Source organism: Brugia malayi, assembly GCF_000002995.4.
Source record: "Brugia malayi strain FR3 genome assembly, contig: Bm_007, whole genome shotgun sequence".
NCBI lineage: Eukaryota > Metazoa > Nematoda > Chromadorea > Rhabditida > Onchocercidae > Brugia > Brugia malayi.
The window spans coordinates 465,292-492,194 of NW_025062284.1; the positions used below are offsets into that span (position 1 = coordinate 465,292).

General features: G+C 27.7%; 9 protein-coding genes across 12 annotated transcripts; 3 read left to right on the forward strand and 6 right to left on the reverse strand.

Moving 5' to 3' along the window:
• Positions 1–146: 146 nt before the first annotated feature.
• On the reverse strand, positions 147–4,244 carry Bma-mes-6 (WD domain containing protein; the record flags this gene model as incomplete). 3 transcript variants are annotated; one of them, XM_001894369.2, is made up of 11 exons in its annotated part: positions 147–273; positions 459–535; positions 823–990; positions 1,145–1,252; positions 1,589–1,711; positions 1,914–2,087; positions 2,225–2,350; positions 2,462–2,530; positions 3,008–3,094; positions 3,799–3,879; positions 4,167–4,244. In XM_001894369.2, the coding sequence occupies 11 exons, from the start codon at positions 4,242–4,244 to the stop codon at positions 147–149; spliced, it is 1,218 nt and encodes a 405-aa protein (XP_001894404.2). The 3 variants fall into 3 exon arrangements, with proteins under 3 accessions (XP_001894404.2, XP_042938623.1, XP_042938624.1); XM_043082689.1 differs by lacking the exons at positions 3,008–3,094; positions 3,799–3,879; positions 4,167–4,244 and having other exon boundaries at positions 2,462–2,512; XM_043082690.1 differs by lacking the exons at positions 2,225–2,350; positions 2,462–2,530; positions 3,008–3,094; positions 3,799–3,879; positions 4,167–4,244 and having other exon boundaries at positions 1,914–2,030.
• Positions 4,245–8,113: 3,869 nt separating this feature from the next.
• Positions 8,114–8,440, reverse strand: Bm7865 (Uncharacterized protein; the record flags this gene model as incomplete). The annotated part of the gene is made up of 1 exon (XM_001894372.1): positions 8,114–8,440. One exon carries the CDS (start codon positions 8,438–8,440, stop codon positions 8,114–8,116), a length of 327 nt encoding a protein of 108 aa, XP_001894407.1.
• A 920-nt stretch (positions 8,441–9,360) lies between these two features.
• Bm17082 (Uncharacterized protein) lies at positions 9,361–10,351 on the forward strand (the record flags this gene model as incomplete). Its single annotated transcript, XM_001894376.2, has 2 exons — positions 9,361–9,431; positions 9,913–10,351. 2 exons carry the CDS (start codon positions 9,361–9,363, stop codon positions 10,349–10,351), a joined length of 510 nt encoding a protein of 169 aa, XP_001894411.2.
• Positions 10,352–11,789: 1,438 nt separating this feature from the next.
• Bm3193 (Uncharacterized protein) lies at positions 11,790–12,231 on the forward strand (the record flags this gene model as incomplete). Its single annotated transcript, XM_043082691.1, has 2 exons — positions 11,790–11,880; positions 12,173–12,231. The coding sequence occupies 2 exons, from the start codon at positions 11,790–11,792 to the stop codon at positions 12,229–12,231; spliced, it is 150 nt and encodes a 49-aa protein (XP_042938625.1).
• A 2,344-nt stretch (positions 12,232–14,575) lies between these two features.
• On the reverse strand, positions 14,576–15,606 carry Bm994 (WH2 motif family protein; the record flags this gene model as incomplete). Its single annotated transcript, XM_001892165.2, has 3 exons — positions 14,576–14,692; positions 14,918–15,010; positions 15,463–15,606. 3 exons carry the CDS (start codon positions 15,604–15,606, stop codon positions 14,576–14,578), a joined length of 354 nt encoding a protein of 117 aa, XP_001892200.1.
• Positions 15,607–17,543: 1,937 nt separating this feature from the next.
• On the reverse strand, positions 17,544–18,872 carry Bm10733 (Uncharacterized protein; the record flags this gene model as incomplete). Its single annotated transcript, XM_043082692.1, has 3 exons — positions 17,544–17,627; positions 18,004–18,540; positions 18,765–18,872. 3 exons carry the CDS (start codon positions 18,870–18,872, stop codon positions 17,544–17,546), a joined length of 729 nt encoding a protein of 242 aa, XP_042938626.1.
• Positions 18,873–19,533: 661 nt separating this feature from the next.
• On the reverse strand, positions 19,534–20,928 carry Bm10734 (Uncharacterized protein; the record flags this gene model as incomplete). Its single annotated transcript, XM_043082693.1, has 3 exons — positions 19,534–19,665; positions 19,947–20,050; positions 20,688–20,928. The coding sequence occupies 3 exons, from the start codon at positions 20,926–20,928 to the stop codon at positions 19,534–19,536; spliced, it is 477 nt and encodes a 158-aa protein (XP_042938627.1).
• Positions 20,929–23,923: 2,995 nt separating this feature from the next.
• On the forward strand, positions 23,924–26,554 carry Bm17083 (Uncharacterized protein; the record flags this gene model as incomplete). 2 transcript variants are annotated; one of them, XM_043082695.1, is made up of 4 exons in its annotated part: positions 23,924–23,951; positions 24,326–24,556; positions 24,627–25,291; positions 25,401–25,454. In XM_043082695.1, the coding sequence occupies 4 exons, from the start codon at positions 23,924–23,926 to the stop codon at positions 25,452–25,454; spliced, it is 978 nt and encodes a 325-aa protein (XP_042938629.1). The 2 variants fall into 2 exon arrangements, with proteins under 2 accessions (XP_042938629.1, XP_042938628.1); XM_043082694.1 differs by having other exon boundaries at positions 24,627–26,554.
• Positions 24,061–24,863, reverse strand: Bm17084 (Uncharacterized protein; the record flags this gene model as incomplete). The annotated part of the gene is made up of 2 exons (XM_043082696.1): positions 24,061–24,103; positions 24,337–24,863. The coding sequence occupies 2 exons, from the start codon at positions 24,861–24,863 to the stop codon at positions 24,061–24,063; spliced, it is 570 nt and encodes a 189-aa protein (XP_042938630.1).
• Positions 26,555–26,903: the final 349 nt, after the last annotated feature.

Consider the following 26,903-nt stretch of genomic DNA (forward strand, 5'->3'; position numbering starts at 1 on the left):
CCCGTGGAAATGATACGAAATAATTTCAAAGTCAGAAAATTTAAAACTTCTAAGCATTTGAATTTGCCTAATTAATTTGTAGTATTCATGAATAAAAAGAAATCACATTTGCAGAATATATTAATCATCAGATGAGCATTTACATTTCACGTCCTTCTAGCAAACCTGGATATACTTGCATCATCAGCTACAGCAATCATATGTTGACCACACGGACTAAATGCAATCTGCCTTATAGCACATCCAACATCTTTGGGATGCAACACGTGATTACTGAAAATATATTTCAGAAAACCAAAAAAAAGTAAAAAAAAAAAAAAAAAAGATTTGCTAAAATAACTAATTTATAAAATTTTAACCATCTAAGAAAAGAATAAAGCAGAGATATATTTGACTTACAAGAAATTTTAAGAAAAAATTTTCAAGTAAAATAAACAAGCCTTATTCCCAATACAAACCTTTTTACGGATGGTAGTGAACCATTGTTAATCTCCCATATGTGAATTTCACCTTTTTGATTACCACAGACAAGATACTGAAACTTAATAGTAGAAAAATTCAAGACAGAAAAGACAAAAAAAGCGCTTATTTTCATAAGTTTTTTTCATTTCTTCATCAAAACTATCCAATTTCCAATCCATATTGCTTTCAGAAATAAAACAATGTAAATCTCTACATATTAAAGTATTATCAGTATTACCCATTTCATCATTTCTCATCAACTTTATCCATTACTAACAATGATAGACAAAAATTAGATTCAAGATTTTACCAACTAGGATTTAGTAAAATGAAGACAAAAATAGCAATTGAAGAAATTACCTTTTCCAACGGATCAATTTCAAATTTGATATACCACATATTAGTTTCCGGTAATTCCATTTGACGAAAATGAATAACGCATGTCTCAGTTTTTACCTTATTACCTTGTCCAGCGACCAAATCATCGAAATCACCAAATTTCCATAAAGCTATTTCGTTTTCAGTTGACTGAAATTAATTTTTGTTCAATTTCTAACTACATGAATATGCAAAACTCCTCTTATTTCTCCCTCCAGTCATCAGTTTCCGTTCAATTTCCAAATACTTATAATAACTTAGAAGTATTTTTAAACAATATGAAAAATGAAAACAGTTTACTTACCTTGGAAAATATAAGCCTATGAAAAATACGAACACAATCAACATAATTGGTATGTACATCACGAGTGCTACAACGAGGATAATGTATTTCGGCTGGAAAATCAACCAGCTGCAAAACATTCTCGGTAACATCAGAAAGATATTTTTAACTAATTTATAAATTACAAACAATAAACACTTATAAATAAAAGCTAAAACTGCAGTACGAGAATTTTTTTTTTTTTTCAAATAATAAATGACATGCAAACATTTGGAGACAAGTTAAGTAATTAAATTAACCATTTAAAAAAAAAAAAAATTATTGCATATTATGTATTATTAATAATAGCTCCTGGTTACGCCAACTTTTTTTTTTTTAAATGGATTTTTTAATTGCTTAATAATTCATTCGCTTAGCAATTCTATTCAATGTATTTACAAAAAAATGATGCAAGAAATTACTTACTCTGAGATCAGCTTTAGACTGTTCAACTAGTCGATCAACACCACTTCCCTTTCCTACGTACCACAACTTAACTGTATGATCCATGCTTGCCGATGCCAAATACTCACTCTCAGCATCAAAATCCTAAAAACAAAGATTAAATTAAATTCTGACATTTTATGTGATAAATAATGATCCATTATAAAGATATGAATTAACAGATAATGTATAACTCCTAAGAAACAAATAACAGTATCACATTTGCTTTAAAAGAGTACTGAAATTACAAATGATTGTGTAAACTTTGAGATGAAAAGTGCTAGAAAATTGTTTACTCTAAGCTTACTACTGATATAACTTGATCCAAATGGCCTTCAACTCCTCCAAGAATAGCTAAACAAGCACTGTTGTGAATATTCCATATCCTAGCTGTGAAATCTTTGCTAGCTGAAGCAATGATCATGGAGTCATTTGGAAAAACACGAACATCATTTATAGCATCACCATGTCCTATCAAACTCTGAAATGATTTTAAATGTTGTTTATGAAATGTGTAATTAATTCGAAAACAATAACCACATATAACAATGATTTGTTGTTACATTACATGCTAAAATTCTTTAGAAACATAGTTTCAAAAGAAATAAACAGACGAACATTAACAAGATCACCCGTGACGACATCAATTACTCGTATAATACCTCGATTTCCACCAGCAATCACGACATGTACATCATTTTCAGTATCATATGCCCAACAGACGGTGAAAAACCATTCAGTTTTCTGAAGAAAAGAAGCCAAATTTAACAATGAGAAATTCAAACTTTTTAAATAAAATGTAAGCAAACACTTACTATCAATACTTAACTAAATGTAAAAGATATTTTTCCTCACCGCTGAATCGTGGAAACTTCTCAATAACTTTACTCCGTTTCCATCTTTCATGACTGCATATATCGATATCTATAATTTTAACTAACTTAATTAAATGGTTAGAAGACTAATGAAAAATAATTTTTGATCGCATGCATAATTTATCTGGATCATAACAATTTTTCATCAATGACCAACAGTCGCATACAATATAATAAGGTTTTTAATACGTTTATTTCTGTCCGTAAAGCACTGAGAAGTCAATCAACTGTAAGATCAATTAAGAAAAAGAAATCTACATTAATTTCATATTAAAGAATTACATTTGTTCGTCTATCATTTCTACCAAAATATCCGAAAAACAAATCTGTCAAGTCCAGAACATAAATCACAACCACATGATATAAAAACGAGGTTTAAAGAAAATTAAAATAATCTGCTGACATATTAAATAACAATGATTTATTTTAAAAAACAAGCAAAATTTTAGAAAGTCAATCACTTTTACTGCTTCTCCAAAAAAAAATTGCTTTTTCAACAAAGGAAAACAAAAAAAAAAAACCTCACTCGATTTTCTCCAACAGTCGCAAAATGTGGATTAGAAATAAGATACGGACTAAATGCAACACCATATATTGTCTTCTTATGTCCTTCCTGGAATACCAAATTGCGATTTGAATTCGATCTTTTTTTCTAAGGAATGTAATTTTTCATAAATTATCTGAAAATTATCGCGTACCACAATGAGAAAAAGTGATTTGTGAAAAATTAAAAATTTTTTTCTTCCTGAAAATTTTTGAACAAATAACTCCTCATGGATATTATTTTAGAATAAATAAAAATGATTAAATGAAAACGATTCTTCAAGACTAAAACATAACTTATTTTTAAAACAGGGAAAAAGATATGAAATATCTTGTTCAGTTTCATATTCAATCAGATGTACAGAGAACAATTACATGTGGCATATGGTTATGTCGAATTGATTAATTGAACAAAGTATAAACAGACTTTATCAATAGTCATAATCGAATTGATTAATTGAACAAAGTATAAAAAGACTTTATCAATAGTCATATTCGAATTGGTTAATTGAATAAAGTACAAAAAGACTTTATCAATAGTCATATTCGAATTGGTTAATTGAATAAAGTACAAAAAGACTTTATCAATAGTCATATTCGAATTGGTTAATTGAATAAAGTACAAAAAGACTTTATCAATAGTCATAATCGAATTGATTAATTGAATAAAATACAAAAAGACTTTATAATAGTCATAATCGAATTGGTTAAATGAACAAAATATAAAAAGACTTTATCAATAATCGTATATCAAAAATATAAAATTTAACTAACATAAACAGTAGTGAGATGCTTAAAAGGTATCCTTGGTGGACTTCGAAGTGAAGCTGATAGTTTCATCGATTTCCTACTTCTCTGAAACGATTATTGACAAACAAATCAATGCTCTACTTGAAGCGAGAGGATTAGTTAAAAACCAGTAATAAAATAGGACAACGATTAAGGTGTTGTTTTCATGAATGCACCGATCATACTACTGTTAATTATAGCAGACTATTTGCATTTAATGAATTTTCGTTGCTATGACGAATACTAGCTTATCAGAATATTCCAACTTTAATACCTAAATTTGATGAGTCATCCTCAAGGAAGAAAATGAATTTTACTCCAAATTCTTATACAGTAAAAAAGAAGAAACTTGCCTGTTGGTTGGTTGAATATGATGAAGACTGACTTGCTTCACTAACACCACTCGGACTGGATACCCGTCCAAGCGACATCCTTAAATCATTATTACTTCAAAATACTTTAAAATAGAATTAACTTATACGCTTTTCGAAAAAATACGTCATACATTAAATGCCTTTTTGAAGTAAACAAAACTTTCTTGTTAACAACAAACAAACAAACAACAAAAATAATATCAGCAGAAAAAAAAAAAAAAAATTATTGTCAAAATTCATTTCGTTCAACATTACAAATTAAAGAAAAGTTGAACGTACACAGCACGCATCGTATTTCACGTAACTTTCAACGTAAACATGAATATATTTTAGTGAATTTAAATCAAACCCCATTTAATATTTAAATGGAATATTTGAATAGAAGAAAGTAAATAAATTCACCTCATAGTACTTTTTTTACGATGCTTTAAAGAGTGTGTAAATGGATTGAAAATATTTAGTATTAACATTTCATTTCATTAAAAAATTAACACTTTTCAATAGATGTGTTCACGTAACGGACGTAACAACTTTACGTACTCCTTTCCGTCTCTTACGTAAACGAAACTAACTAACTGACCCAATATTCCTTATCTCAATCTCCCAACTAAACTCATTAACTATTCCATCCTTTCCTCGTCACAATCATTGCTTCCCTTATCTCCACACCCTTTCTCTCTCTCTCTCTCTCTCTCTCTCTCTTTCCATTTCTATTTCGTCAATTTCTGCAGGTGCAGGTTGTTTGCAGCATTACAATCTTTGATTCTGCTCTGGTGGTTAATTTCCTGAAGAATTGCACCGATACATTTTTGCATTCAAATCAGTAATCAGTGATTAGTAGCTGATAACTGATAATAATGATAACAAAGAAGGACTGCTTGATATGGGATGATGAATAGCACCGAATTTGTCAACATTTGTGGACATTTATTATTATTATTATTACTACTATTATTTACCATTATTATTAATTACTATTATTATGATTTCATTAATATGAATTTTTATATAGAATTACTGATATTACAGAAGAAAATTGCCATTTCTGCATACACTAATGAAACTAAAATTGTATATGAATTATGTGACTAATTAATATAAGAAGCACGCAGTTAATCAAATTAGGTAAAATTTATGCATGAACAATAAGCAATCATAAACAATAAGCAACTATAAGCAATAAGTAACTATAAGCAATAAGTAACCAGAAACAACAAGCAACAATAAACAATAAGCAATAATAAACAATAAGCAACTATAAACAATAAGTAACTATAAGCAATAAGTAACTATAAGCAATAAGTAACTATAAGCAATAAGTAACCAGAAACAACAAGCAACAATAAACAATAAAAAAAAAAAAAAAAAAAAAAAAAAAAAAAAAAAAAAAAAAAAAAAAAAAAAAACAATAAGCAACAATAAACAATAAGCAATAATAAACAATAAGCAACTATAAACAATAAGTAACCAGAAACAACAAGCAACAATAAACAATAAGCAATAATAAACAATAAGCAATAATAAACAATAAGCAACCATAAACAATAAGTAACTATAAGCAATAAGTAACTATAAGCAATAAGTAACCAGAAACAACAAGCAACAATAAACAACAAGCAACAATAAACAACAAGCAACAATAAACAATAAGCAACCATAAACAATAAACAACTATAAACAGTAAGCAACTATTCTTTCCAAGAAATATTATTTGTCCGAGCAGAGCTACTGAAATCAAAAAATAAGAGTGAACAGCTGAATTCAAAGTGAAATAAAAAACTTTCCTTCACAAATTGTCAACTTCTGAGCACAATGCTATCAACATGGCAGACATTAGAGTGTAAAAATAAGTCTTCCAAAGATGCACAAATTCTTCCAGTCCTTAGGGCATTTTTAAAATTCAATTACTTTCATTAACAGACATCAATTTAAAAATGCTGAAAATTAAGATTCACTGATTTTAAAAGCTATAAAATCGTCTTTCTGTACATATATCTTATCCTAATTTATTTTCAAATTTCGCTTCATGAATTCGGCAAAATTTACTTCCTTAAAATGAAACTATAAAAATTCTTCAGGCATCAATCAAAAGTATAAAATTCCACGACCTATAAATGTGGAAAGCAGCCAGAAGTTATGGCCACTGTAAGCGTAGAAGTAAAAGACTAGAATATATACTATAAATGAGTCAGCCAATTTATAGGTAAGTTTAGTAAAAAAATTAATTGAAAATTCCGTTGCGAAGCGCTTATAGTCTTTTTTGTATTTCTTAGAGGTACGAATGCGCCGATTGTTTTAGCCTTTCAAATTCCTTGTAGCAAATATGGCACAGAAAATAGAAAATTATTGCTTGCGAAGAAGTTTCTTAGTTAATTTCATTGGTTAAAGTGAAAGTAAACTTTGATCGCAACACTGCATTTGGTCGCAACACTGCATTTGATCGCAACACTGCATTTGGTCGCAACACTGCATTTGATCGCAACACTGCATTTGATCGCAACACTGCATTTGGTTGCAACACTGCATTTGATCGTAATATTGCATTTGATCGCAACACTGCATTTGGTCGTAATATTGCATTTGGCCCAATACTGCATTTGGTCGCAACACTGCATTTGGTCTTTACACTGCATTTGGTCTTTACACTGCATTTGGTCGTAATATTGCATTTGATCGTAATATTGCATTTGGCCCAACACTGCATTTGATCGCAACACTGCACTTGATCGTGCATTTGGTCGCAACGCTGCATTTGGTCGTAATGTCGCAATTGATCGTAATATTGCATTTGGTCGCAACGCTGCATTTGGTCGTAATATTGCATTTGATCGTAATGTCGCAATTGATCGTAATATTGCATTTGGTCGCAACGCTGCATTTGGTCGTAATAGTCATAATACTGCATTTGATCGCAACGCTGTATTTGATCGTAATATCGCAATTGATCGTAATATTGCATTTGGTCGCAACGCTGCATTTGGTCGTAATATTGCATTTGATCACAACGCTGCATTTGATCGTAATAGTCATAATACTGCATTTGATCGCAACGCTGTAATTGATCGTAATATTCCATTTGGTCGTAATACTGCATTTGATCGCAACGCTGTAATTGATCGTAATATTCCATTTCGTCGTAATATTGCATTTGGTCACAACACTGCACCTGATCGTAATATTGCATTTGATCGCAATACTACATTTGATCGTAATGTTGCATTTGACCGCAATGTTGCATCTGACCGCAATACTACATTTGACCGCAACGTTGCATCTGACCGCAATACTACATTTGACCGCAACGTTGCATCTGACCGCAACGTTGCATTTGACCACAACGTTGCATTTGACCGCAATACTACATTTGACCGCAACGTTGCATCTGACCGCAACGTTGCATTTGACCACAACGTTGCATTTGACCGCAATACTACATTTGACCGCAACGTTGCATCTGACCGCAACGTTGCATTTGACCGCAATACTACATTTGACCGCAACGTTGCATTTGACCACAACGTTGCATTTGACCGCAATACTACATTTGACCGCAACGTTGCATTTGACCACAACGTTGCATTTGACCGCAATACTACATTTGACCGCAACGTTGCATCTGACCGCAACGTTGCATTTGACCACAACGTTGCATTTGACCGCAATACTATATTTGATCGCAACACTGCAGAAACATGATCGTTTTCCAATATTATAAGGTTTCTCGATATTGATATTTCTCTCGAAATCATGCTGTACGGCTGCTTCCCAACGATACTTCCAACTGTCTTCGCAATTGTCCCCAAGCATTCTCAACGTGAAATACTTCTAGCATCGTTGCAATCATTGTTGCATGAATGGATGGAACAGAGATTCTGATTATCTTTAATATTCCAAAATAAATTTCGATTTATTCAAATTTGTCCATTTCATGCAACGAATAAAATTTGTTGCTTGTTTTTAATTTCTTTCTCATGAAATAAGGTAAGATTTACAGGACGATTTCTCGGGTTGCATTGAAGTTGGTTGATTTCTCGCGTTGCACTGAGATTAATCTTGATTTCTCGAGTTGCATTGCGATTAATCTTGATTTCTCGGATTGCATTGAGGTTGATTTCTCGGGTTGCATTGAGGTTGGTTGATTTCTCGCGTTGCAGTGAGATTAATCTTGATTTCTCGAGTTGCAATAAGATTGATCCCTCAATACCGCTTACCTCTATTGGTGCTACCAGTAGCACCTCAAGTTTTTCTATCATCTTGTAGAGCAGCCGTGTCATTCTTCAGGTAGAACTTCCCACTCTTCTCTTTATTCCGGTTCCCGAAATACCAATTCCTTTTTCCATTTCTTCTTCATTTCATTCTTCCTTCATTTTCTGCTAAATATTTCACTCTTCGTATGCCATTGACCAAGAAAAAGTGTGCTAGCAGTTTTTTTTTTTTTTGTGCTGAAAAAACATACAATTATTATTCTTTTCGCTGTTTAGTTTAAAACTTCAAAATTTTATTACTAATAAATTTTAAATAAATTTAAAATTTAAAAAAAGAAATAAGAAAACATTTTTTGAATTTTTTCCATACTAAAATTACACAGCAGTAAAGATAATGAAATTAGTTAGTGAGAAATATATTTTTTAAAAAGATCAACTAAAACCAAATAATATTTCTGCCAAAGTAAATTTTCATTTATTAGTTTGAAATTGAAAAGAGAAATTAGTGACAGAGAGAAGAGGTAAGAAATATTTAAATTTTGCAATAGAAGTTTGCTAGTAATTTAATAGTAAAAGTAAACAAATAGTATCATTTGAAGTTAACAGTAAAATTATACAAAGTGCTAATTAATTAGCTAATGAGAAATCAATAAAATCTCAATTCGTCCACTTTCTCTTTTCCTTCCTTCTCCGTGATACTAAACTCAAACTAACCGTTCTGTTTACTGTTTACAATACATTCCTGTTTCAATCATAAATTTTTATAGTCATTGTAAATTAATGAAGTAATTGCGTGTAATAGTGATTCATTCTTAAATTTAAATTAATTATGTTTAAACTTTTTTTAAATCAAATATTCGATAATTATTAGTTTAGTTCATTCGCTTATGATAAATATTACTCATATCACGCTGGAATAATATCAATATAGAAAACTTAATCTTAATAAAAATTTTAAAGTCAGAATCATGCGAGAAAAAAGAAAAAAAAGCATATCATCCATTCTAACAAAGAGTACTTTGGAGAAATTTCCAGGTAGGTGCAGAGCTACTATTGACCTACCCAAGAACTTATTTTAAATGATATAACTTAAGGATACAATCTACTCTATTTTCCAGGTTTTTTTTTTTTTTTTTTCTGTTAAAGAGAGTTTACCTTAAACTTAGTATATCTTCTGTGCTTACCCTTCTTGCCGGGGAATTATGGAAAATCCTACCCAAAAATCCAGGACAAGGGATTTGTCTATTATAAAATGCTTTCTTCTGTATAAAAAAAATGGTATAAAATTTCCAGGTAAGTGCAGAATCGTTAACTTTTGAAGAGAATATATATTAAGTTTAGGGTAAACTCTACATATCTCAGTATCTTTTTCCTCACGTTATCAAAGTTTATTTACTTATTTTCCCCTCTGTAAAAGTTGCCTTTTCTTTTAGTGGGTTACTTTGTCCCACACTTTTCTAACATGACTTTTGCGCATTATCACTTACATTAGTTATGATGTTCAATTAGGATTGTCTTAGCATCAAAATTCAAACATCACAAAATATGCCTAAAGCAAAGAGAGTTGGCCAAGGCATGCAAGCAAAGAGAACTGGCCAAAGCATGCAAGCAAAGAGAGTTGGCCAAGGCATGCAAGCAAAGAGAAATGGCCAAGGCATGCAAGCAAAGAGAACTGGCCAAGGCATGCAAGCAAAGAGAGTTGGCCAAGGCATGCAAGCAAAGAGAACTGACCAAGGCATGCAAGCAAAGAAAGTTGGCCAAAGCATGCAAGCAAAGAAAGTTGGCCAAGGCATGCAAGCAAAGAGAACTGGCCAAGGCATGCAAGCAAAGAAAGTTGGCCAAAGCATGCAAGCAAAGAAAGTTGGCCAAAGCATGCAAGCAAAGAAAGTTGGCCAAGGCATGCAAGCAAAGAGAACTGGCCAAAGCATTCTACCAATTATTGCGCAAAAAAATACCTAAAGCAAAGAAAGAGCGAAGTTAGGTACTGTTATACTTTTTTTCAACTTTTTCCAAATTTTTATTTATAAAAGAAAATTGCAATTAGTTACTGTTAATTTGCAATTAAATAATATTAGTTTTAATTTAAAAATTGATTATTTCCGTTCATTTTTTCTATGATTAAAATTGATTAATATCAATAAGAAAACAATTCCAAGCAAATTTGTTATTTTTTTTTTTTTTTTTTTTTTTTACATTTGACTTTTTAATATCTAAAAATTTAAATCTTAATATCGGTAATTCTCTTAATAAACATTGGAATTATTTATATGTGTTGAATACATGTTTGCTAGTAATTTAATATTAAAGGTAAACAAATTGTATTAAAAAAGTTTTTAAAATTAAATCCAAATTCGTTAAATTAAAGAAAAATTTGCTAAGAATTTGAATTATTTCGATTAATTTTTGCATTAGCATTAAATATTTTTTTCATTCAAAGAGATGTTACTGCTTTTTTTTATACTTATTTAAGATTTTTTAAGAGAAGTACTTTTTCCTTTTCTTAAAATCTTTTCTTTATTTTATCGTAAATAATTTCTTCAAATTTTGATATTCTTTAAATCAATCTATGATTGTTCAGTAGTTTTTTTCAGGAGAACAAAAGAAGTAAACGAATAAATTGCTATCAAAAATATTTAAAGTTAAATCACAAAATGTTCCATTTAATCATAACAATATCAAATATCGATGTTGTTGCTATTCTGTTCATATTAAAGTAAATGCATTTCTATCAAATTTAAAAAAGAAAAAAAAAGGGAATTAAAATTTCTTTTGAACATGAAAAAATGAGATTTAATGCAAAGATGAATACAATAACTTTTGAGCATATTATAAATTAGTAACAATTATAGTTTATAACCATAATAATAGATGATAATAATAATAACAGTGATAAATAATAATGACAATAATAATAACAGTGATAAATAATAGTGATAATACTAGTAGCAATTATAAATAATAATGATAATACTAGTAACAATGATAAATAATAATAATAATAACAATAACAATGATGAATAATAATGATAATGCTAGTAACAATGATAAATAATAATGACAATAATAATAACAGTGATAAATAATAGTGATAATACTAGTAGCAATTATAAATAATAATGATAATACTAGTAACAATGATAAATAATAATAACATTGATAAATAATAGTGATAATACTAGTAGCAATTATAAATAATGATGATAATACTAGTAACAATGATAAATAATAATAATAACAATGATAAATAATAGTGATAATACTAGTAACAATGATAAATATATTGATAATAAACGATGATTTGCATTTCTCAGCAGGGTGCATTTGCAATTGCAATAATTTCATCGTTTTTGATCATCAGCAATTTGATTCTAAAAGCATTTGCATTGTCAAATATTGGATGGAATTGGGAATAACTGATACTATCTGTTGTTTTATTATTATTTTACGGAATTATCGTCGAGAAAACAGCACTGTTACAACCATTTGTGGTTTTTAATGTTTTTTTAAAAAAAAAATGCATTTTTAGAATTAAATGACAAATTTTTTTAAATAAAACATAAAATTTTATGTTTTATTAAATTAATAATATTTTAATTAAATTAAAATATTAAATTAATAAAAATTATTTTTCTTTTTAGTATAAGAAAAAAATGGAATGAAATTTGTAAAATTAAAAGAAATGTAAAATTTTTTTTTTTAATATTTGAATTTGTAAATTGATAATAAAATGAAAGTATATGAAACAAATACCTTCCAAATGTTTTTTTTTTTTTTTTTTAGATACTAACAATTTCATTTCTTATATTATTATCAATTTTCTTTATCAGTGCTATTTATGATTCACACTCGTACGCTGCAGAATACGTGGAATTAGCTATAAGTGATCGAATGCAACGTATTGCATCAATAATATCTATACCTCAGGAAAATGGTACATATCTTAATTTCAGTTATTTATCATGATATGATAGTGATAGTGATAAAGACTAAAGAGTGATCAAAAGTAAGCTTATTTTAATTTCAACTATTTATCATAATATCATATCATGTGATAGTGATAAAGACTAAAGAGTGATCAAAAGTAAGCTTATCTTAATTTCAACTATTTATCATTATATCATATCATGTGATAGTGATAGTGATAAAGACTAAAGAGTGATCAAAAGTAAGCTTATCTTAATTTCAACTATTTATCATAATATCATATCATGTGATAGTGATAGTGATAAAGACTAAAGAGTGATCAAAAGTAAGTCAAGCATAAATTAGTGATAATGCTAATATCTGTCTAAGAATTAAAGGTTAATCTCGTGAATGATACAAAATATATAGTTTAAATTTTAACTTAAATTAGTTATTAATAACTTTACTAACCTTATCACATATGATTAGTTTCTTATCAGATAATAATAATAATCTTATCACATATGATTAGTTTCTTATCAGATAATAATAATAATCTTATCACATATGATTAGTTTCTTATCAGATAATAATAATAATCTTATCACATATGATTAGTTTCTTATCAGATAATAATAATAACCTTATGAGATGTAATTAATTTCTTATCAGATTTGTTACAAAAATTTGTTCACCTGTATGTGACATAAAAAGTAATAATAGTACTGATTATTATATTTAAATTTTTTTTTAATATTTAAATTTATATTTTTATTTTTAAATTTATATTTAAATGATCAATCAATGCTAACAGATATTACATTTCTTCATATCATTGTATGTATTTTAATAGAAAAAAAGTAAATTTATTCTGCAGAATTCGTTTTTTTTTTTTTTTTAAAATTCTCGAAAATATGTAAAAATCTGAAAAAATATTTGTGATAATATAAAAAATTCTCTGTGAAATAACGTTTAATATTTAGAAAATTTGATGTAGGAGGAAAATGTTTCTTTAAAATATAATTTATTATAGAGCATTTAAATTGAAATTTTTTGAAACAAATTTTTGAATGAATTTAAACAATTAATTTAATTAGATTTAATATTTGCAAGTTTGATATAATTTATTATAAAGCATTTAAATTGAAAATTTTTGAAACAAATTTTCGAATGAATTTTTTTTTGAATCAAAAAAAATTAATTTAATTAAAATGATTTGATAAAAATAAAAAGATTACAGTTTTTATTACTCTGTCAATCTTTACAACAGTAAATGTTATCCATCATAGCATTGATCTACACTGTTGGTTTATGATTATTATCGTTCGATGTGCAAAATGTTTTTCTTTTTATTTACAAAAAAAAAAAAAGTTTGTCTAAAATTGAAATTTGATTATTTTTTAAAAAAGTTAGAATTAAAATTTGATTATTTTTAAAACAATTCCAGTGCGTCTAATAATTCAATAATAAAAAAAATAATTTCAATATGTCTAATAATTTATAAAATTAACAAAAATTAAAATGCATATTTTTTTTTAGCAAAGTGTTATGAGAAAATGCAGTACAGAATGATTTATGGATTCAAATTTTTCTGATCAAAATATACAATCAGAATAAAAAATACAATTATTCGTATATATTTTATTTATACTTTAGTATATATATATACCTAGTTAAGTATTATTGGATGTTTTGAAAATTTAAATTAAGTTTAAATTAATGTCATTAGTAGAAGAAATAATCATCAAATTAATGTTTGGTGACAAATTGGTGACAGCTTGATAACTTTAACATTTTTTTGTTTGCATTAATCTTTTGCAATCAGAATGTTAGCAGTATAGAAATTTGCCTAAAATTAAATTAAATTGTTTAATTAATTTTGTAAATTTCTTTTTTGTTTACATTTGTGTTTTGTTCATTGACTTATTAATATTAATATCATTGTAATTATTATCATTATCATTATTATCATCATAATTATCGTCAGTATCACTCCACAATTCCAATTTCTGCTCATTGATATTCTCGTCACTACTTGAGGAAGATTCTAAAATAAAAATTTCTTTGTTTACTTATTGAAAAATATTACTGATTAAAGATATAATTAAAATAAACAAAAAATTATTTAATCATTTCTTTACTTAGATTAATTATTTTCTACCTGTTTTCTCCAAAAATTTCCATTGTTATTTTTGCAAAATTTTTATTTCATAAACAAAATGTCATTTCAATTCATTCTATTATTTGTAAAGCAAATTAATTAATTAATTAATTAGTTAATTAACCAAAATGCATTAGAAGTCGTCGCTTTTGCATAGCATTAAGTAAGATATTTCCAATATTAATTGCTTTTTCCGTTTCTAACTTTGTTTCTTTTTCATTTATATTATTTTCTTCCTGTATAACTCATAAATATATAAAAAATATTAGCAAAAAAAAAAAAAAAATTTTTTTAAAATAGGAAAAAAATTTTTTTCTAAATAATTTATAAAAATAATATATAGATAAATAACAATATGAAAAGAGAGAAAATGTAAAAAAAAAAAGATAGAAATAGAAATTATTTATATTTTTTTTGAAAAAAAAAAAAAAAAATTTAAACAAATTTATCAAAATGATTACTTTTTTCTCGCATGCTTTATCATAAAGCATTTTAGCGCATTGTTTATGATCATTTGGTATTACGTGGCGCAATTGTACTCCATTACGAATCTCCTACAACAGTTAAAGTATTTTATGATAATTTTTTTAATTTATTTAATTTAAAATTGCTAGTTTTTTTCTTGTTTTTGTTTTAAAAATTTTTTTTCTTACTATGTAAAAATTTCTCTTTCATAGTTTTTTTCTTTTTTTTTACGTCAGATTACGTTTTTTTTACGTCAGATTACGCCATCAACGCTTTAAAAGTATGCTTTTCTAGAAGAGAATAATTCTGCAAAGTTATTTTGAAGAATTATTAACATACTGTAACTATCATATATCACTAATTGCACTGATTATTTTAACAAATGAAAAAATTAAAAAAAAAAATTCAACTTATCATTATTATTTCTAATTTACTAGTGTATGATAAGCTGATAGTTTGCTTATCAGTCATTTTAAAGTGGCATATTCAAATTGCTTCCTTATCACTAGTATTTCTCGAAAGTTAACACATTAACACTTACAGCTAACAGTTTATCACTTTGATATTGATCAGTGCAACGAGCAGATGACAACGGTGACAGTGAATCGTTTGTTGGATCTTCCTGTTGTATCACTGATGGAAGTAATTCATTGACGTGTTGTTGCCCTTTGACCTGTTTCTGCATAACCGGAATATTTTAATCCTGTTATCCGGAAAGACACGGAATATGAGCAGAAAATATGGTAATATTTTTGAAGTAGTATCAATTCCAATGATTATATTACTGAAAAAATTTTTTCTTTTTTTCCTTCCTTTTTCTTCTTGTTTTGGTAACAATTATAAAACTTTAGTGATAATCAATAATCAGATTTCCTATTACAATTTCTTATATAAGTTCCAAATATTGTAGTAGTATCTGGTGACAATTATAAAGTTTTAGTGATAATCAATAATCAAAATTTCTATTATAAGTTCCAAATATAGATAATCAACAATCAAATTTCTCATTATAAGTTCCAAATATAGATAATCAATAATCAAAATTCCTATTATAAGATATAGATAATCAATAATCAAATTTCCTATTATAAGTTCCAAATATAGATAATCAATAATCAAATTTCCTATTATAAGTTCCAAATATAGATAATCAATAATCAAATTTCTTATTATAATTCCAAATATAGATAATCAACAATCAAATTTCTCATTATAAGTTCCAAATATAGATAATCAATAATCAAAATTCCTAGACAATTATAAAACTTTAGTGATAATCAATAATCAGATTTCCTATTACAATTTCTTATATAAGTTCCAAATATTGTAGTAGTATCTGGTGACAATTATAAAGTTTTAGTGATAATCAATAATCAAAATTTCTATTATAAGTTCCAAATATAGATAATCAACAATCAAATTTCTCATTATAAGTTCCAAATATAGATAATCAATAATCAAAATTCCTATTATAAGATATAGATAATCAATAATCAAATTTCCTATTATAAGTTCCAAATATAGATAATCAATAATCAAATTTCCTATTATAAGTTCCAAATATAGATAATCAATAATCAAATTTCTTATTATAATTCCAAATATAGATAATCAACAATCAAATTTCTCATTATAAGTTCCAAATATAGATAATCAATAATCAAAATTCCTATTATAAGATATAGATAATCAATAATCAAATTTCCTATTATAAGTTCCAAATATAGATAATCAATAATCAAATTTCCTATTATAAGTTCCAAATATAGATAATCAACAATCAAATTTCTTATTATAAGTTCCAAATATAGATAATCAATAATCAAAATTTCCTATTATAAGTTTCAAATATATAATAAATAATCAAATTTCCTACTATAAGTTCCAAATATAAATAATCAATAATCAAATTTCCTATTATAATTGTAATAGCAATATTATTTCTTCATTTTTTATTCATTTTTTCAAAAATTTTTTGCTAATAACATTTAATTAAACCTTTTGCTTATTTCATATGGTAAAGACACAAATTACCGTTTCCTATTGTAATAGTTAAACAAAATAACCATGAAACTTTTTTTTTTTTTAATTTATTTAAATATCAAATTTCAAATTTGCATAAAGTTTTATAATTGTTTGAATTTCTTCTTAAAAAAAATTAAAATTTTGCTTATATGTTCAAAAAACACTTCTAATACTGAAAGGTTTCAGACAAAAATTTTTAAATAATTAATATATGCTAAGAGAATTTAACTGATAATCAATGTATTATTATTATTTATAAACCATTTTATGACAACAATTCTAAGCTTCCATCAAGTCATAGTAGATCTATTAGAAATAAATTAAGAATTAAATGATAAATTTAGGGAAAATGCAAACTTAGATATTTCATTGGAACCAGAATTTGGTTCACACAAGAATTTTTTATAATTTAATTTTTTTAATATTTAATATTTAAATAAATCATTTAAATCATTTTTTTTCTTTTGATTTTATCTACTTTGTTGCAAAATGTAGTGCATCAAATTAAAAAAGGAATTTCAAGCATGATTTATCCTGCAGGACCACCAGGAAATAGAGGAGAAAAAGGAGAACCAGGATACCTGGTGAACCAGATCATCACGGCATACCTGGAAGACCAGGTAAAGGAGGTAGGATAGGCGATTCCGAAGCACCTGGACTTTTCTGATGAGGAAGGTGAGCCTAGCATTAAGGTACATTTCATTCTGCTATAAAAAAAAAATAAAAAGTAATTTGATTGATGTCTGAAAGGACAAAGATTAAGTTTTAATTTTTTTTTTTAATCTTTACTTAGCTATAAAATACTGCAATTGGATTATAATCAGATCAGTGATAATGTTGGAATGAAACTAAATAAAATACAAATTAATAAAAAGTTAGAAAGAAATTTTTGCTGGCACAATTAAACAATAAGAACCACAAAGAAATAAAAATCGTAGTGGAAAATAAATAATACGAAGAGATCGATGCACTACCGAACAATATAATGCATATTTGTAAATTAAAAAAAAAAGTAAAGTAAAGTCATTAAGTTATTACTTATATATTATGAGTCTACCTGGTGATGATACAATCGTGGAAGAGGAATCAAAGGTCTACCAGGATCACAAGGACCTGATGGATCCAAAGGTTCATCAGGACCAGATATGATTCCATCTAGCAATTTCGGGCCACCAGGATCACAAGGACCTCGTGGATCCAAAGGTTCGCCAGGACCAGATAGGATTCCATCTAGCAATTTCGGGCCACCAGGATCACAAGGACTTCGTGGATCCAAAGGTTCACCAGGACCAGATAGGATTCCATCTAGCAATTTCGGGCCACCAGGATCACAAGGACTTCGTGGATCCAAAGGTTCACCAGGACCAGATAGGATTCCATCTAGCAATTTCGGGCCACCAGGATCACAAGGACCTCGTGGATCCAAAGGTTCGCCAGGACCAGATAGGATTCCATCTAGCAATTTCGGGCCACCAAGATCACAAGGGCTTCGTGGACCCAAAGGTTCACCAGGACCAGATATGATTCCATCTAGCAATTTCGGGCCACCAGCATCTCCTGGTGAAATGGTTGCTTGGCATATTTCATTTTTTCCCTAACTATTGTAACTGCATTAAAAATTGTAAAATATTTGAATTAAACCCTTTTATAACACTAAGAAGCCATTTATTCTATACTTCATTTTAGGTTTATAATTAATTTAAATTTAAATGAAAAACAATTTTTTTTTTTTAATTTAAATGCAAAACGAATTGTCTAAGAGCATTTTGCATCTTTTCTTACATACCTTTCTGTAATTCAATATTTTCTATGTCTGACTTTCAAGGGACCAACCGGACCACCAGGTAAACGAGACGAACCAGAACCTAATGAACCAGTTGGACCACCTGGTGAACGTGAACCCTGGTGGACACTGCAAATCATCATGTGGAATTCACAATTGAGAAAATTGTAGCTCCATCTATTGTTGAATTGGATACTTATGTTCTGAACAAAGATACAAAAAGAAATTTGAAAAACGGCTAGAGCAAATTAGCAGTAGATCCAATGTCCACAAAATGGTCAAAACGGTCACTCATCCAATATCCTTAAAACAGTGTTTTCTAATAGTTGGAAAGCATCAAGAATTGTTGCTTATCAAACATTTTGTAAATCTTTTTTTTTAAATCCATGAATTGATGAATTGAAATTGAAAGTGTTTTGCACCAATAAAATTTGTCTATCCCATATATTCCATAAATATATTATCATATCACAAATGATTGATATCAGATGATATCACAGAGAAAGTATTTGATCATAATCTAAAAGATTAATGAATCTGATTAAACAATCAGACTCATTCAGTATTTCGAGATTAGATTTTTCCACTTCAACATTAAAGTTATACTTGTAAGGCCAAGCTATACATTTAATCATTCATCTTAAAAGCCTAAGGCCATATAGCACTATTCAAATTAATTGTAATATGAGAAATTCATTTTATTTAATTTAATAAACATTTTTCTGGCTTTCATTAAAAAGAACAACAAAAAGCCAACCATATACAAAAAGTGAAATTTACAAACAATAAACAATATTTCTTGTTTTATTTCTCATCTTCAGAATCTTCTGATTCCACTTCTTCATCACCATCATCGTCATCATCATCACCAGCACTTGAAATATCACTTGGCTCATTTGTTACTGGGGCAAAAAACTGGGCACCAAATCGTCCAAGCTTAAAAATGAGTTTAAAAATGAAAAAATTAAAAATGAGCTCTGATGCATACTGATCAATTTCAACATTTCAAGTCTATGCTTATTAACTCGTTTAAATAACTCTCACTAATATACGTTTATTTAAAATGAAATGAAATGAAACAAAATTATTTTACAAAATTACCAATTCAACGTGATATCTTCGTGATATGATAAGATATGATATGATAATCAACCAATTATCAGAATGACTATCGTATTCAAATGGACAAGTTAAATTGTCAAATAAATTTTGCATACCCTAAATTTAGCGCCATCTTCTTTCAGCTCTTCTACTCCAACTTTATTTTTCATTTTTGAAATTGCTTCCATTTCATTCTTCATTTTCAACTTTTGCATTTCACCTGGACAAAGCCGATTCATGAGATTTAAAAACTAATTAAAGGTAATCATAATTGTTAACTAATTAAAAAGAGAAATTCAACTATCAATTAATTAAAATTACTAGCTATTCAATAAGATACGAAGCTAGAAAAAGAGAAATTTACCAGAGTACGAGGTCAAAAATTTAAATCTCATAAATTATAAATAAATAAAGAGAAATTTAAATCTCATAAATCATAAATAAGTAAAAAAAAAAATTAAATCTCATAAATCAAAACATAACAAGCCAACCACTTACTTCCTTCGCACTTTCTCATTTCTTAAGTTTTTTTTTTTTTTTGAAAATAAAAAAATATTAAAATGACTTATATGTAAATTACGATTATTCCATTTCAAATCAAACTACTACGAAAGAAGTAACAATTATATTTTTATTAAACAGAATCATTTAATTACTGGAAAAAAACCATTTGTATTTGTGAATTAATAAAAAATTGAGAAAGGAAATCGATCAGTAAATTATTTCAGTGAAAATAATATTTATTCCGAATGATAAATTAATGTCAGATCTTTGCATACAGTAAAATTCTTTAGTTTATTTAATAGAAAAAAGATATTTTAGAGTTTTTTTTTTTAAATTAAATTTTATCAGTTAACCTTCTGATTTTATTGCTTCTCTCGTTTCTCTCTCAAATTTCTGTTCTTTTTCTTTTTCTTTTTTCTCTGACTCTTGCTCTTTTCCTGTCCTCGATTTTTCCTCTCCTTTTCCATTTTCCTTTTCTTTTTTCACTGATTTTTCCTTCTCTTCTCCTTCTTCTTCTTGTTTTTCCTTCTCTTTTTTCTTTTCTCCTCCCTCTAATTTCTCTTTTTTCTCCTCCGTCTTTTTCTTCTCTGTCATTTGAAAATATTATTAGAAAGCAGCTCCGAATTCAATGCAAAGGAATTATAAAATTGATTTCAATTTTCTTCTTTGTTATTACTTATTTTGCTAAAATGGCGCAGATTTAGCCGAAATATCTGAAAAGTTGGAGTTATTTCAGTTACATCAGCTATTCAATTAATCCTTCAATTTTATCAATTATTCAATTTATCATTCAATTTTATCAATTATTCAATTTTATCAATTATTCAATTTATCATTCAATTTTATCAATTATTCAATTTATCACCAATGGATTATAGACAAATTCATTATCTCCAGCTACCACTCATTCGTTCATTAAGCTTATTTCTCTTCTAGATTTCATTAATTTGTTATTTATAAGTTAATTTATAACTTGAAATCCTTAATTTATACTTAATCAGTATTGATTTTACCTATTCAACATATACTTTACCTATTCTAAATATATATATTTAGCTCCATAATTAATTCAATTGATAAAAAAATGATCATAAATTGATTCAATTCATTTCGTCTATTCGTCTTACTTTTTTCTGAAGATCTTTTTTTCATCCTTTGTTTATTTTTCTTCTGTCTAAATTTACTCTTTCCTTTGATCATTCCTTTTTTCTTCGGTGCTTTCAAAACTTTTCGTTTAACAACTTTATTATGCTTAAATCTCATTCGTCTTTTCCCACCAAATTTTTTCATTGCACCACCCCCAGGTCTCATTTTTTAATTTTTACTCAAAAAAAGAGAAATAAACAATGATCAGATCAATTGATAAATGTCTCTTCTCAGTATTATGCTAACCGTCCAAGAAGTGAACATTACCAATAAATGAACTTTTTCTTATATTTTTAAGTTTAATTAAAATTGAAAATTCTTAAATTTCATTTATGCATCGAACACTAATATTAACATTGCAATTAATTTCTGATAGTAACAAAGTTAATAATTTTGAGATATTTTTATTGTGGACAGTTTTAACTTAGTTATTCATAACCAATCTGCAAAATTGAGCACAGAAAGTGAATCGATAACTCTAACAAGCACATGTATATATGTCATTCATTTATTTCTTTGCTAACTGTGGTGTGATCCACTCAAATTCATAATCAAAGATCCACCATAGTAATATATATATATGAGCAGATGTGTTACTGTTCCAAACAAGATGGCGTTATGGTGGTACGGGGTGTTGGTACCGGGGGATTGTTTATTGCTAATGTGTATGTGTTAAGAATTTCATAGTGGTCTTGATAAATTCGGCGGGAGAATTAGCAAAAGTGACTGGGAGAAACTCGCAATGGAAAAGAGCGGTTGAATATAGAAGTAAGCATTTCATTTCGTTGGTTACTTTCATGATATTGATCAATATGAGTTGGAGTTATTCCAGAATCCAGTTATTCGGATTTTAGCTGTTAAAGATTGATGAGAAAATTAGAAAAAAATCGAAAAATGAAAGTGCGGAATATTTATCTATCATGCAGGTGAATTTTTATAGTGAAAGATTTAGTTTGCATAAAATGCAAAATTATTTTTTCTAGTGAAAATATGCTTAATCAAATCGATTTAGGTTGATAAAATTTGTATTTAAAAAAAAAAAAAATATAAAAAAAAAATTTGTATTTTTTTTTCCTTAATTTAGGTTGATAAAATTTGTATTTTATCATTTCCTTACCAATTTCTCATTTAAAATTGAAATTTCAAGTCATCCATAATGAATGTTAATTTTAACTTCTGCTCTTTTGAAAATGAAAAAATGAATTTGCCTGTTAATTTTAGCTTTTGCTGCTTCAAAATTATGAAATTATCAGTTCATATCATTTTATATATATTTTTTTTAACGGTATAGTTAGTAAATTTAAGGTGCTTTAGCAGTAGCAAAACTGATTTTTAGCGGGAAATATGAATTTATTTATCATTTTTCTTGACAATCGATATGATCTTCTCCGGCAAAGAGTTTTCCATAATATTATTGCAAATTACTGTGAATCTTAATTTTATATGACAAAATAATAGGGAAATTTTATATGACAAAATAATAGGGAAATGATGATGTACAAATTTTTTTAACTTTAACCAAGATTAAAATCATTGATTTTAAGCATATTTCTAATACAAAAAATTAACTGGCTTATTAATTTTAGAATTTTTTTTTCTGTTCACACAAATACTTACTTTTAGATGGTGCTTTTCTTGGTCACATGAAGTAAATTAAAGTCAATAAAATAAATTTTGTTATTATTTATCAAAGTTTTTGATTCGTACTTATTTCGAAAAGAAATAAATTGTTTAAATTTTTTTTTTTTTTTTAATTATTAATAGAGAAATAAAAATTGATAAATTTCATCAAACATTTTGTTGTCAAAATTTCAATAAAATTTCAATTTTAATGGAAAACAGGTATGAATTCTATCGTTTGCTTAAGGTAACACTAAACAACCGTCTTTTGCTTATCTTTAAATTATCAATGATATATCACAGATAATAAACATTATTATCTAGTAATGTTAATCATTTCTCAATCGTCACTTCTTTCACTGCTAATGCTATTTCTTTTATTATTATTATTATTGTTATCACTAATTGTTTCAGAAAAAAACGGTTGCCATCTCTGCATATACTAATGAAATTAAAATTGCAAATGAATTATGACTAAATAATATAAGAAGCATGCAGTTAATCAAATTAGGTAAAATTTATGCATGAACAATAAGCAGTCATAAACAATAAGCAATCATAAACAATAAGTAGCAATAAACAATAAGCAATCATAAACAATAAGCAGCAATAAACAATAAGCAACCATAAACAATAAACAACTATAAACAGTAAGCAACAATAAACAACAAGCAACTATAGAAAATAAACAGTAAGCAACTATTCCTTCCAAGAAATATTATTTGTCCGAGCAGAGCTACTGAAATCAAAAAATAAGAGCGAACAGCTGAATTCAAAGTGAAATAAAAAACTTTCCTTCACAAATTGTCAACTTGTGAGCACAATGCTATCAACATGGCAGACATTAGAGTGTAAATAAGTCTTCCAAAGATTTTTCCAAAAAAAAAATAAGTCTTCCAAAAAAAAAAAAAAAAAATAAGTCTTCCAAAAAAAAAAAAAAAATTTTTCCAGTCCTTAGGCCTATAAATGTGGAAAGCAGCCAGAAGTTATGGCCACTGCAAGCCTAGAATATATACTATAAATGAGTCAGCCAATTTATAGGTAAGTTTAATAAAAAATTAATTGAAAATTCCGTGGCGAAGCGCTTATAGTCTTTTTCGTATTTCTTAGAGGTACGAATGCGCCCATTGTTTTAGCCTTTCAAATTCCTTGTAGCAAATATGGCACAGAAAATAGAAAATTATTGCTTGCGAAGAAGTTTCTTAGTTAATTTCATTGGTTAAAGTGAAAGTAAACTTTGATCGCAACACTGCATTTGATCGTAATATTCCATTTGGTCGTAGTATTCCATTTGGTCGTAATATAGCATTTGATCGTAGTATTCCATTTGGTCGTAATATAGCATTTGATCGTAATATTCCATTTGGTCGTAATATAGCATTTGATCGCAACGCTGTAATTGATCGTAATATTCCATTTGGTCGTAATATAGCATTTGATCGTAATATTCCATTTGGTCGTAATATTCCATTTGATCGCAACGCTGATTGCATTTGATCGTAATATTCCATTTGGTCGTAATATAGCATTTGATCGTAATATTCCATTTGGTCGTAATATTCCATTTGATCGTAATATTCCATTTGATCGCAACGCTGTAATTGATCGTAATATTCCATTTGATCGTAATATTCCATTTGGTCGTAATACTGCAATTGATCGCAACGCTGTAATTGATCGTAATATTCCATTTGATCGTAATATTCCATTTGGTCGTAATATAGCATTTGATCGTAATATTCCATTTGGTCGTAATATTCCATTTGGTCGTAATATAGCATTTGATCGTAATATAGCATTTGATCGTAGTATTCCATTTGGTCGTAATATAGCATTTGATCGTAATATTCCATTTGATCGTAGTATTCCATTTGGTCGTAATATAGCATTTGATCGTAATATTCCATTTGGTCGTAGTATTCCATTTGGTCGTAATATAGCATTTGATCGTAATATTCCATTTGGTCGTAATATAGCATTTGATCGTAGTATTCCATTTTGTCGTAATATAGCATTTGATCGTAATATTCCATTTGATCGTAATATTCCATTTGGTCGTAATATAGCATTTGATCGTAGTATTCCATTTGGTCGTAATATAGCATTTGATCGTAATATTCCATTTGATCGTAATATTCCATTTGGTCGTAATATAGCATTTGATCGTAATACTGCAATTGATCGCAATGATGTAATTGATCGTAATATAGCATTTGATCGTAATATTCCATTTGGTCGTAATATTCCATTTGATCGTAATATTCCATTTGATCGTAATATTCCATTTGGTCGTAATATAGCATTTGATCGTAATATTCCATTTGATCGTAATATTCCATTTGATCGTAATATAGCATTTGATCGTAATATTCCATTTGATCGTAATATAGCATTTGATCGTAATATTCCATTTGATCGTAATATAGCATTTGATCGTAATATTCCATTTGGTCGTAATATAGCATTTGATCGTAATATAGCATTTGATCGTAATATTCCATTTGATCGTAATATTCCATTTGATCGTAATATAGCATTTGATCGTAATATTCCATTTGATCGTAATATAGCATTTGATCGTAATATTCCATTTGATCGTAATATTCCATTTGATCGTGATATTTCATTTGATCGTAATACTGCAATTGATCGCAACGATGTAATTGATCGTAATATTCCATTTGATCGTAATATTCCATTTGGTCGTAATATAGCATTTGATCGTAATATTCCATTTGATCGTAATATTCCATTTGATCGTAATATTCCATTTGATCGTAATATTCCATTTGATCGTAATATAGCATTTGGTCGTAATATTTCGTTTGATCGTAATACTGCAATTGATCGCAACGCTGTAATTGATCGTAATATTCCATTTGATCGTAATATTCCATTTGGTCGTAATATAGCATTTGGTCGTAATATTCCATTTGGTCGTAATACTGCGTTTGATCGCAACGCTGTAATTGATCGTAATATTCCACTTGATCGCAACGCTGTAATTGATCGTAATATTCCATTTGATCGCAACGCTGTAATTGATCGTAATATTCCATTTGATCGCAACGCTGTAATTGATCGTAATATTCCATTTGTTCGCAACGCTGTAATTGGTCGTAATGTTCCATTTGATCGCAACGCTGTAATTGATCGTAATATTCCATTTGGTCGTAATACTGCGTTTGGTCGCAACACCGCATTTGGTCGTAATATTGCATTTGGTCGCAACATTGCATTTGGCCGCAACACCGCATTTGGTCGTAATATTGCATTTGGTCGCAACATTGCATTTGGCCGCAACACCGCATTTGGTCGTAATATTGCATTTGGTCGCAACATTGCATTTGGCCGCAACACCGCATTTGGTCGTTATATTGCATTTTTTCGCAACATTGCATTTGATCCATTCGATCGCTACATGCAGAAATTGAGAAAGGGAATCGATCAGTAAATTATTTCAATGAAAATAATATTTGTTCCGAATGATAAATTAATGTCAAATCTTTGCATACTGTAAAATTCTTTAGTTTATTTAATAGATAAAAGATATTTTACAGTACTTTTCTTTTTTTTTTTTTTTGAATTAAATTTTATTAGTCATTCAATTATCATTTAACTTTATCAATTATTAAACTTATCATTCAATTTTATCAATTATTCAATTTATCACCAATGGATTATAGACAAATTCATTATCTCCAGCTACCACTCATTCGTTCATTAAGCTTATTTCTCTTCTAGATTTCATTAATTTGTTATTTATAAGTTAATTTATAACTTGAAATCCTTAATTTATACTT